The sequence below is a fragment of the Rhinolophus sinicus genome, linkage group LG03 (genome assembly GCF_036562045.2).
Source record: "Rhinolophus sinicus isolate RSC01 linkage group LG03, ASM3656204v1, whole genome shotgun sequence".
Taxonomy (NCBI): domain Eukaryota; kingdom Metazoa; phylum Chordata; class Mammalia; order Chiroptera; family Rhinolophidae; genus Rhinolophus; species Rhinolophus sinicus.
The window spans coordinates 96036346-96048553 of record NC_133753.1 but is presented as its reverse complement, the minus strand read 5'-3'; the positions used below and the strand labels follow the sequence as shown (position 1 = coordinate 96048553).

General features: G+C 48.4%; 1 protein-coding gene across 13 annotated transcripts in view; it reads left to right on the top strand.

The window, feature by feature from the left end:
• The window catches only part of GRAMD2A (GRAM domain containing 2A), a 31000-nt gene extending 27321 nt beyond the window's left edge, over window positions 1-3679 (top strand). For 12 of the 13 annotated variants that reach the window (XM_074328228.1, XM_019736019.2, XM_074328233.1 and 9 more), the window contains 3 exons: window positions 241-340; window positions 1155-1259; window positions 1505-3679. In XM_074328228.1, the coding sequence (XP_074184329.1) occupies window positions 241-340; window positions 1155-1259; window positions 1505-1508 (209 nt within the window). In that variant the 3' untranslated portion in view covers window positions 1509-3679. Of the gene's footprint in view, window positions 1-240; window positions 341-1154; window positions 1264-1504 lie in introns of those variants that run through there. The other variant, XM_019736020.2, reaches the window with a different exon arrangement.
• The last annotated feature ends 8529 nt before the right edge of the window (window positions 3680-12208 follow it).

Below are 12208 nucleotides of genomic sequence, written 5' to 3'. Positions count from 1 at the left end.
TCAGGGGGCTTGTCCATGATGATGGTGTACAAAGACCAGGCTTCTCCTTCTCGCACTTCTGTGGAAAGGGGTCACCCCAGCCAGCGGGGTTTCTGAGAGCTGTTTCTTTCTTTCTCCAGATCCATACGGGAAAGCCAAGGGCCCAAGCAGCTTTCGAGAATGGCGGGAGGTGGGCATGCCCTGTGCTGGGCTGGGGTCCTGCCTGTCTCAGGAAGATGCCTAACTGCTCTCTTATTGCAGAAAATGCTGTCTGTGAGGAGGAGATGCTGGAGGAGGAGCCCAGGGCTGACACGGAGTCAAGGCTGTGGGATTACCCGCTCCTCAAGGTCTTCTTCGTGCTGTAGGTGACTGTAGTGGGGCAGGGGCAGCCCGTCTGGGTGTCAGGGTGTTTGCAGCAGGGGCCTTGGTGTGTGGGGAGGTCACTGTCCAGGGTGAGGGGAAGATTCTGAGTCAACTGCAAACTCCTGGGTGGTGTCTGGAAGCCACATGTCAGGCCCTTCTGTACCGAGACAAAGTGTCTCCAGTTTTTATTTTAACAACCCTATAATTTTGGGTTAGGGCTATGCAACGAGGAGATGCAGGATGTGAAAGTGTTGCAGAAAAGAAGAGTCGCACAGGACTGGGGAGGGCCATCCTGCTGCCCACCATTAGGGCAGTTTCTGGCACCCAGACGTGTCTGTAACTCTGCCTGAGGACCATGCCCTGCCTGAGCATGGTGGGATGGTTCAGGAGCAACCAGCCCCTGGCTTCCCCTCACCTCACTGCGTCACCTTTCCTCTGGGTCTGCTGGCTGGGTTTTGGCTGTCAACCTCAGCACTTGCTGAGGGAATGGGCCCCGCCTTACGGCGTAATCTTAATAGCATCCCAGAAAGGGTGCGGGACCAAGGTGGCTGGTTAGAGGGAAGGTGGGCTCAGCTGAAGAACCCAGAACTCCTGAGGGGCTTCAAGGACATGCCCATGCAGATGAGTCTCAGGACCCCCACGTGGCCTTTGGGATGAAAGATGCCTAGGCTTGAACATGGCTGCAGGGCAAAGGGTGCTTTAATTCCTGCAGGTGCAGAAGTAACTTAGTTCCCACTCCTACTTTTGGGGAGCCTCTACAAATGCCCTTTTCTGGAAGAGAGATTCACCTCCTCTTGTCCCCTTTTCTCCAGGATCTGCCTCTTGGTCATATCCTCGTCCTATCTGGCATTCCGCATCTCCCAGCTGGAACAGCAGTTATGCTCCCTGAATTGGGATGGCCCAGTCCCTGGCCACAGGTGATCCCCTTTTCTTCCCAATGCCTCTGGGATTCGGGGTAAGGACAGGCCCTAAACCGACAGCCAGGCTGCTTGTTGCGCTGGCTGGACTTAGCCCTGCCCTTGACACGCCGGGCTGATGGACCTCAGTAAGGTCCTGCCGAGTGTGCAGGGCACACAGACCCCATGCGACGCACTCTGAAGGGTGGAGGGCTTCCCTGCCCACCAGGCCCTCTCTCTGATCCGGGCGTGTCTTCTGTGTGCAGGTAACACCCACTGGGCTTCGGTCTCCATCCCGCCAAGAAGAGTGCTCGGGGCTAGTTTCCAACCCCGTTGGGTTGATGCTGCTGCCATGCCGGGAATGACTAGGAAGGAAAATATTCCAGCTCCCTCCTTCCCCAACTCTTCGCCCTCTTCCAATGAGTGATCTGAAGTACCTGTTTACAGAGCTCCTACAATATTTGGACTCAGACAAACAGCCAGATTTTTGGAACCAGCTGAGGAGTTCTGTACACTAAGCTTCAGCAACCACTTAAATGAAAAAAAAAAAAAAAAATTAACTCTTTCCTTGGAAACAGTTCTGGCACACAGGCAGAGCATGAGTGGCCGCTGCAAGGGACAAAGGCCATGCTTCGATACCTGGAACGCAGCTCGCTGACTGTCACATGGCTCACTCCACTGGGACAGTGGTGGGACAGAGGCCAGAACCCAAACCACCAGTGTGGGCTCTGCTCTCTCCCGTGTGCTGAGAGTTTGTTCTGGAGCCCAAAGGGCTTCTCTGCAGGGATCCAGGCACCTACCTAGCAGACCAAGGGGGAAGTGGGGGGCAAGCTATGAAAGAGGACGAGGCTTGTGACCAGCATTCTGACAAGAGAATGCTCTGCACTGAGGCTCGGTTCTGGCCCCTCATGAGGAGGCTGGCTGAATCTGGGAGGACGCTTCTGCAGCAGGGGACAGTGGCGAGGGCTGTGAAGGAGAACAGAGTCTAGCCTTCCATATCTTCAGCTGCCATTTCCTAGTGAAACGGGGAGCAGGGCCTTTGATCACAGATGGGTACTGAATCTCCCTGTGGTGTGCCCAAATATTTCCAAGGTGCCACAGGTGGAAAGTAGGTATGACAAGGGTTGTGGCTTTGACCTGAGGTCTTGCTTTGTAATCCCTGCCTGACTACCGAGATCTCAGATATGCCAGCAGCAGCTGGTTGGGGGGGCTTGGCTGTGTAGTGTCGGGCCACCATAGGGCAGAGCTCACTCATGTCACCTGCAGCTGTTCCATGAGCTCTGTTCTCCATGAATAAGGTGAAGGTGTCCAAAGTGGGTCTGGTACAGTGCAGGGACGAAGCCAAGGGGGTCTGTCTGATATCTTTGGGGACAGGAGAGGTAGGGGGTTGGAAGGGTAGACACAATGGTGGCTTCGCCTTAGAGATTCCTCCTTCTCTGTCAAGGTCGCTATTCTGAAAAGCTTCTCCGTGTCTCAGAAATCTGGCCTGCCCTACCTGGGACTCCTGTCTGCTAGGACAGTGCCTTTGGAGGTTCTGGAAGGGCCTTAGTGAGGTGGCCAGTGGTATCAGGGAAAGATACGGGTGATGGGGTGGGTGGTGTCAGAATAGCCACTGTTTTCCCCTCTTCAGACACCTGAGAGGTTAATTGGGGAGAAATCCGGGTGGAAATTATTTATCATGGAGTCATGATTGTCTGTCCTGTTTGTGACAAAATCCAAAAGAGGATCGGGGGGACTGACAGTAGGTGACAGCTCCCTAAGCTCAGGCTGGAGGCCTCCTCATCCTCTCCCCATGCCAGGTTCCAGGATTATGTTTAGAACCTGGCCTTGTGGGTTGCTTGCACCAAATCTGTACGTCTCAGGTGAAACTCACTGTTCTGTTCTCCCCACAGTGCCACACTGGATGAATAGCCATCTTTTTTGGGAACCAGCCCCCTTCGTCACTCCTTTCCGTTATGTTTTCAGGGAAATAATCCTACTTGCCCCAGCGCCTCCTCTCCCATTCCTTGCTGAAGAGTAGGGAGAACAGATCCATTCTCTGAGCCTTGCTAAGTTGAACCAGAGGCCAGGAGAGGTGCCAAGTCATGGGTGACTGTGCCAAATGCTGATGAACATACCCAGCCATGCCCCAGCTTCAGAAAGGGCAGGAGGGCTGTCGGGTCGGTGGCTTTGGGGACCCTCTTAGGGTCCAGGGGTACGGTATGCCTGTCCCTCTGCAGGGTCCACTCTCTGTTTTTCCCTTCTGTCCCCTAGCCTGGTCCTCTACGGCCAGTGTACCTTCTGCTGTGCTCATTTATAAACTATGTGTATTTATTCAGACCTGCTTGCATTGGCTGATGCTCCTCTAATTCCGAGAGTTTGGTTCAACTATCCTTGGGTTGTTCCACTATGGCATTAGCCTCTGAAAATATTTTTAAATAAAAAACCTGATTTTTCTAGTGTCCTGTGGTATGGAGAGTTCATTTTTACCTTTTTACTACTCACGTAAGGTACTCTTACGGACATATCTGGCACCAAGGAGACTGATGGAGCCCAAGGCATTTGCAGAATCCCAAGTATTCTGCAAATCTCACAGGACTTTGGCTGAGCTGACTCAGACTTCAGGCATATGGCAAAAGGTAAGGATGGCCACAGCAAGCCATCCTAGCCTTCTGTCTCCTTTGGGGGGACATTGAGAATGCTTCCCCATTTCTCCTGGGCATGCTAAAGCGATGTCTCTGGTTTCAATAGTACTGTGCTTCTGACTCAGGAAGTAAAGTCCAAAACTCAGCACCAGAAAACTCCTGTGAGCTTTTCTATGACATTGAGCCTAGATTATCAGGCAGGTTAAATTCCCATTTGGGCCACATCACCTTGCTTTCTCCCTAGATGCCCTCTCTAGTAGGGATTCATTCATTCAATAAATATTGACCCCAAACTATGTGCCAGGTACTGTGCTAGGCAGTGGGGCTGTAGCAGCGCCCATGTCAGGTCGCATCTCTGCATCTCCATCGCACTTGGGTTCCATGTAAACGTAAGGTCCAAGTAAATACGTAAACAAAGTAATTGCAGCTTGTGATTAAGTTCCATGAAGGAAAGAAACAGTGATAGGAGATAAATAGGGAGATGGTTTTAGATGGTAGTCAAGAAAGTTTCTCTGAAGTGACGTTTAAGCTGGTGCCTAAAGGACGAGGAGCCAGTCATGTGAAGAGGCAGGAAGAGCCTTCCTGGCAAGTGGATCAGCAACTGCAAAAAGTCGGAAAGAGTGCATATAGCTGTGAGGAGCAGAGAGACCATCTGCACTGCTCTGGGATACTAATCGAGTGGGAGAATGACATGAAAAGAGGTTGAAGAAGTCAACTCAAGAGGAACAAAAAGCAAACAACCATATTTAAAAATTGGTAAAGGACTTGAATAGACATTTCTCCAAAAAAGATATACAAATGGCAAACACATGAAAAGATGCTCAACGTCACTAATCATTAGGGAAATGCAAATCAAAGCCACAGCCAAATACCAGTTCACACTAGGATGGCTACGATCAAAGAAATAGGAAATAAGTGTTGGTGAGGATGTGGAGACATTGCAACCTTTGTGTTCTGTAGGTGGGAATGTAAAATGGCGCAGCCATTGTGGAAACAGCATATCAATTCTTCAAAAAATTAAAAATAGAACTACCCTATGATTTGAACTACCTTATAATACCACTTTTGGGCCTATATCCAAAAGAATTGAAACTGGTCTCACAGAGCTATCTGTACACCCATGTTCATAGCAGCATTATTCACCATAGTTAAAAGGTGGAAGCAACCCAAGTGTCCATTGACAGGTGAATAGATAAACAAATGTGGTATAAACATGCAATGGAATATTAGCCTTAAAAAGGAAGAACATTCCATCATATGCTACAACATGGATGAAACTTGAGGGCATTATGCTAAACGAAATAAGCCAGACACAGACAAACACTGTGTGATTCCACTTATATGAGGCACCTAGGGTAATCAAACTCGTAGAGACAGAAAGTAGAATGGAGGTTGCCAGGCACTGGGGCGGGGAATGGAGAATTATTGTTCAACAGGTATAGAGTTTCAGTTTTGCAAGATTAAGAATTCTGGAGATGGATGGTAGCGATTGTTGCACAATGGCATGAATGTACTTCACACTGTGGAACTATGCACTTAAAAATGGTTAAGATAGGAAGCCCTACATCTAAAGACATACAGAAGAAGCCACCTCGAGACTGGTAGGAGGGGCGGAGACTGAACGGGCTGGTCCCACACCCGCATGTGACCATTAAAAATGGGGCTATCTCGGTTACAGAAGTTCCCCCTGGAGGAGCGAGGGGTCCCAGCCCCACAGCAGGCTCTCCAGCCCAGTGTTCCAGTGCTGGGAAGACAAATCCCCATAATTTCTGCCTGTGAAAACCAGCAGAAATTGTGGCTGAGTGAGACTAGTGCAGCTGCAGTCCCAGGCGTTCCTAATAATAGGCCCATGCATGGACTTACTTGCTGAAGGACTGATTTGCTCTGGGCTCCAGTGCTGGATCTGTGGCTCAGGGAGGTGCCAGAGACAAATGGGGAGGAACTGAGTTGTCTAGCTTTGGGGCAAGGGCTGGAGGGGCAGCTTTGTCTTGGAGGGAGAAGCTGGCAGAAGCCATTGTTTCTTTGTTAAGCCCTCCCCCATCACTGTGTGCAGATGCAGGTGGCCACCATATCTGAGTCTCCATCAAACTGGCTAACACCTTTGTTAAGCCCTCTGCCACTCACTGGTGATTCCCTGAAACCCTTCCCCACCCAACCTGGGGGCCCTACAAGCCTCTTCCAGTGACTTTTCTGTACAAATGGCCTGTCTTGGCTCATGCTGCTGACTATCCTAAAATCTCTCAAAGGTTCACAAACCCCAAACAAACAGCATCTGGCTTCAGCATGTCCTTTAACTCTAGCTGAGCAGCCCTAAGCCCGGCACTAGCAACAGCTGGCCTTGGTTCACGGCTTGGCCTCTTGAGCAACCCAGTGTGAGTGGCAGCCATCTGTATATTGCTTTGTAGCTCATGCCATGTGGCCCTGGGCAGGGCACAGGCTGTGGTTGAACTTGGCCTGCAGTCGGGTCTCTCCCAGGAGGCCCCAGGGCTGGCATGCCTGGTGGCTAGTTTCAGACAGAGCCACAGCATCACATGGCCACTTTCAAGGACAACATACTGAAGGGCAGACTGAGCAAGAACCAGAGTCCCACTAAAGTGAACCCTGCTGTATAGGGTCAGCCCCTGCACAACAGCTCCCTCCACTGTAGTCATGGCCAGTCCTCACAACCAATCAGCCTGAGGGTCAATCCCTCCAACTGACATGCAAACAGCAACCAAGGTTCACCAACAACAGAAGGGCACATACAACCACACAGGGGACACAGCTGGAACACCCAGCTCTGGTGACGAGGGAGAATGTGCCATTGGGACCCACAGAACCACTACCGAAAAAGGCCATTCTACAAAGTCTGAGAGGCATAGCAGCCCTATTTATCTATTTATTTATCTAATAAATAGTAACAAACACAGAGAGGCAGCCAAAATGGGGAGACAAAGAAACATGTCCCAGATAAAAGAACAGGACAGAGTTCTAGGAAAAGAACTAAACAAAATGGAGACAAGCAATTTACCAGACGCAGAGTTCACAACACTCATTATAAGTATACTCAGTGATCTCAAGAACTTCAACAAATAGGAAACAAAAATGGAGATAGAAAACATAAAAAAGAACCAGTCAGAAATAAAGACTACAATAACTGAAATGAATACAGTAGATGAAATCAACAGTAGATTAGATGAAGCAGAGGATCCAATCAGCAATTTGGAAGATAAGGTAGAAGAAAACACCCAATCAGAACAGCAAAAAGAAAAAAGAATCCAAAAAAAATGAGGATAGTTTAAGGGGCCTCTGGGACAACATTAAGCATACCAGAAGAAGAGAGAGAGCAAGGAATTGAGAACCTACTTGAAGAAATAATGACTGAAAACTTCCCTAAGCTGGCAAAGGAAATAGATATACAAGCCCAGGAAGCACAGAGTCCCACACCAAGACACATTATAATTAAAATGCCAAAGGTTAAAGACAAAGAGAATTTTTTTTTTCTTAAAGATTTTATTGGGGAAGGGGAACAGGACTTTATTGGGGAACAGTGTGTACTTCAAGGACTTTTTCTAGGTCAAGTTGTTGTCCTTTCAATCTTAGTTGTGGAGGGCGCAGCTCAGCTCCAGGTCCAGTTGCCATTGTTAGTTGCAGGGGGTGTAGCCCACCATCCCTTGTGGAGTCGAACCGGCAACCTTGTGGTTGAGAGGACACACTCCAACCAACTGAGCCATCCGGGAGCTCAGCGGCAGCTTAGCTCAAGGTGCCGTGTTCAATCTTAGTTGCAGGGGGCAGAGCCCACCATCCCTTGTGGGAGTTGAACTGGCAACCTTGTGGTTGAGAGCATGTGCTCCAACCAACTAAGCCATCTGGCACTGGCCCATGTGGGAATCGAACCAGAGGCCTTTGGCTTTAGGAGCCCGGAGCTCCAACCGCCTGAGCCACCGGGCCGGCCCCGAAGAGAGAATCGTAAAAGCAGCAAGAGAAAAGCATGCCAGAAACTTTGCAGGCTACCTGGAAGGGATTGGCAGGAAATATTCAAAGTGATGAAAAGCGAGGACCTACAACCAAGACTACTCTGCCCAACAAGGCTATCATTTATAATCGGAGGACAGATAAAGAACTTCCCAGACAGGAAAAAGCTAAAGGAGTTCATCACCACCAAACCAGTATTACAAGAATGTTAAAGGGACTTCTTTAAGACAAAAAAAAAAAAAGATAAAAAATATGAATAATAAAATGGCAATAACTACATATCAACAATTACTTTCCATGTAAATGGATTAAATGCTCCAATCAAAAGACATAGGAGGGCTGAATGGATAAGAAAACAAGACCCTTACATATGCTGCCTACAAGAGACTCACTTCAGGTTGAAAGACACACACAGACTGAAAGTAAAGGGGTGGAAAAAAGATATTTCATGAAACTGGAAACAAACAAACAAAAAAGCTGGGGTATCAATACTTATACTAAACAAAATAGACTTTAAAACAAAGGCTATAACAAGAGACAAAGAAGGACCCAGTAATCCCACTTATGGGTATTTCTCTGAAGAAACCCAGAACGCTACTTTGAGGGGACGAGTGCATCCATCTGTTCATTGAAGCATTGTTTACAGTAGTCAAGATGTGGGGGCAGCCTGGGTGTCTGTTGATGGATGCATGGATAAAGAGTAGATGGTACATATACTCATATACAATGGAGTATTGCTGGACAATGGAAGGGAATGGGTTCTTGCCATCAGTGGCAGTATGGATGGACCTGGAGGGCACTGTGCTGAGAGGAGTATGTCAGACAGAGTAAGACAGATGCAATGTGATTTCACTTATATGTGGAATCTAAAGAACAAAACAAACAAAATAGAAACAAACTCATAGATATAGAGGACATTTTGATGGTTGTCAGATGGGAGGTTGATTGGGTATGAGAGAAAAAGGAGAAGGGATTAAGAAGTACAAATTGGTAGTTACAAAATAGTCAAGCGGATGTAAAGTAAAGCATAGGGAATATAGTCAATAATAAGGTAATAACTACCTGTAGTGGCAGGTGGGTACTAGACCAGGGGTGCCAAAAAAATGTATACAAGTGGACACTTTGGTCAACGTTGCTCAAGCAATAGTTCGCTGTAATCAGAAGTGTCTGGATGCTGATGGTAACCATTTTGAGCACCTCTTGTAATTGCAAAAGTCAAACGTGACTTGTATTCATTTTTTTAAATCGGTATATATTGAGTATTACAATTTTAATAGTTTTTTCCTTTCTTAAAATGTATATGCATTTTTTGGGCACCCTCTCAGATACACACACACACACACACACACACACACACACGCAAGGTTGGACAATTAAGTTCGCAAACTCAACCTAGAAAAAGTGCTACATACCTCATTGCTGAATATCACTACGGTCACTTTCGAAGTACTTCCTTTGGGAGGCTATGCACTGATGCCAGTGCCTAGTCCACTCTTCATAGCAATTTTGGAATTCTTTTTCTGGAATGGCCATCAGAGCTGTGGTCGTATTACCCTTGATGTCCTGAATGTCATCAAAATGTCTTCCTTTCAATATTTCCTTTATCTTCGGGCAAAGAAAAAAATCACTGGGGGCCAGATCAGGTGAGTAGGGAGGGAGTTCCAATACAGTTATTTGTTTACTGGCTAAAAACTCCCTCACAGACAGTGCCCTGTGAGGTGGTGCATTGTGGTGATGCAAGAGCCATGAATTGTTGGTGAAAAGTTCAGGTCTAACTTTTTCATGCAGCGTTTTCAGCACTTCAAAATAGTGAACTTGGTTAACTGCTTAGTTAACCACTTGGTACAAATTCATAATGAATAATCCCTCTGATATCAAAAAAGGTTAGCAACATTGTTGTGACAAGTTTGCAAACTTAATTGTCAGAATATATATATTGTATTGCAGGAACCTCAGTTTTGCAACATGGGCTGTAGCCAGCTGTGAGAAAAGATCATGAGAGGGGCAGACGTTCTAGTGAAAAGGGCATTCAGGAAGAGCTCTGGGAAAACTGCATTCCACCAGAGACATCCTGGGAGCAGGAAACTGCCTTCATGCTCACTACCTCTCCCAGGCGCTCAGCCAGCCAGTCTTGGCACTGCTACCTGCTGGCATTGGCATTAGGACACTTATCAAGCTGGATGTGAATCTGTGTGGCTCCTGTCTCCTAGCTGCTGGGATGCAGAATCAGGGTGTCCTAGAGCAGAGAAGCTTCTCAGAAAAGGCTCTCTGGTTTGCCTCAAGCCAGGACTGAGGCCAAATCCCTGGACTGGTCTCTCTCTGAGGGGAAGCGATGTCAACAGCGCCACTAGGTGGCAGCAAAGTCCAGCAGGAACTAGAGCCCAGGAGGTAAGGAACAGACTTCTTTCTTCTTTCTTAAAACAAAAACAAAAACAAACCCAACCCCGCTGTCCCCTTGCGGGGTGAAAATGGGCCCAGGCCTGGTCCAAGTCCACTGAACTGCCTAGCCGACAGGCCATTTCTTCCCTATCCGCTTCGGTCCTTTATCTTCTCTTCCCTGGCCTGAGGTGATTCTCAAAGGAAAGCATTCCCAAGGGCTCTCCAGCCCCTCTGAAGGCCAGGCCAGCAGGAAGGCAGAACTGACGGAGAGTGAAGGACAAAAGTGTGTGTTTGTGTTGGAGGGGTGGGAGTGCAGGAGGAGGGTGGGAGCTCAGCTTTTCTTCCCACAAGGGCACAGAAATCTCGGGCTTCCACCCTGACCTGCCCTCATTGGAATAGCACCTCCTTTTACAGGGCACAGAATTACAGAAACCTGGCTCCTGCAAAGTGTGATTTCAGGGGGCAACAACTCTCTGTCTCCTCCTCCTTCATTTAGAGATAAAGACCTGGACGCCAGAGCTGAGGGGATTCAAATTTAACAGTTACAAACATATACCTGTTCACTGAAAGTGAAAGGGAGGGAGGCGGTTAAGGCTCTGAAATGATGATCCGGAGAAACCGGAATCCATCCTTCTGCGTGTCTGACCTCCACAGAGCCGGGGAGCACCTGGCGCCCTGCAGGCCCTCCTCGCCGGCCGCCCTGGAGCTGGCAGCGCTCCGTGCCTTCCTGGAATGTGTTCCTCCTTGTTTGCCACTCAGTGCCTGGCCCAAAGCCAGACCTGGGCTGCTCGGAATACTATGTCCCACTTGCTTCTCTCACAGGATCTGAGGCAAGGCTCTCTCTTCCGCTTGGGGACAGGCCAGGCCCTCACTGCAGCCTCACCCCACCAGTGCTGACTTCTCTTGGTTCATCAGACCCTCCAGTGGCTGAGAGCAAAAACACTTAAGGAGGACACAGCTGGGACCTCAGCAAAGCAGAGTGTGGCGTATTGATGTCTTATCCTATTGGCAGCCTTCCAAATTGGGCCAGAGTGGGCAAAGTGTCATTCACAAGCTGTTCATTAACTGGCTAAATGCAGAAAGGTTGGCTTAGGCACCACTTTGGGAGAACGTGACACCCACTGCTGCTGGATTCACTGTAGCATGAAGGCGTGTTAATTGGTGTAGGATTTCTGATGGAAGTTTTTCTTTGCTGTGAATTCCAAATACCAGGCTAGTCTGAATGCATGCTCTCTCCAGGATGTAACTACATTTAAATGATTTATTAAGCACTTTCTATGGGCTCTGGAATGTATGCTTCTGTAGGTACCATGATCCTACAATTTTCAGAGCACTTCGCTGAGTACCAGCCCTATATAAGGTGCTTTTTATACTCAAATCATTTAACTCTCAATGTAAGAAACTCTCAATACAGCAGCATGGTTTTCACACCTTACGCTGTGGAAACTGAGACCAAAAGGCCAGAAATACAATATGGACCCCTTTGGGGAGTTTCTTGAGGAGACAAGGTAGAGGGACTAAGCCGCGTAAGACATGTGAGCCCACGAGAAGCACTCAGTGGCAGAGGGTGTGCAGCCTGTGTGGGCCTCACAGAGTGAGTAAGATTTGGGTCAGCGCAGAGATGTGGGAAGGATCCTTACACGACGAGAACACTGGTAAAAGGATGGTGGTGAGGAGGATGGTACAGCTGAAAGCTTGGGAGACGCAGAGTCAGTGCTGGGAATGGATTCCTAAGTGGGCAATGTCCCTCTGGATGAAGAGAAGAGACTTGATTTTCCGGGCAGGCAGGAGCTACCGGAGCTGCTGGAGCTCAGGAATGATGGATCAATTTGATGGTTTGGGAATATAGGTTTGGCAGTGGAGTGCAAGACAGAGTCAATGTCCAGCAGAATCGTCTAGGTCAGTCTCTCCACCTCAGTACAGCTGAAATTTTGGTCTGCATAATGCTTTGTCATGTGGGGAAGGGGGTCAGCAGGTGCATTGGAAGATGCTTCCACACGTCCTTGGCTTCTG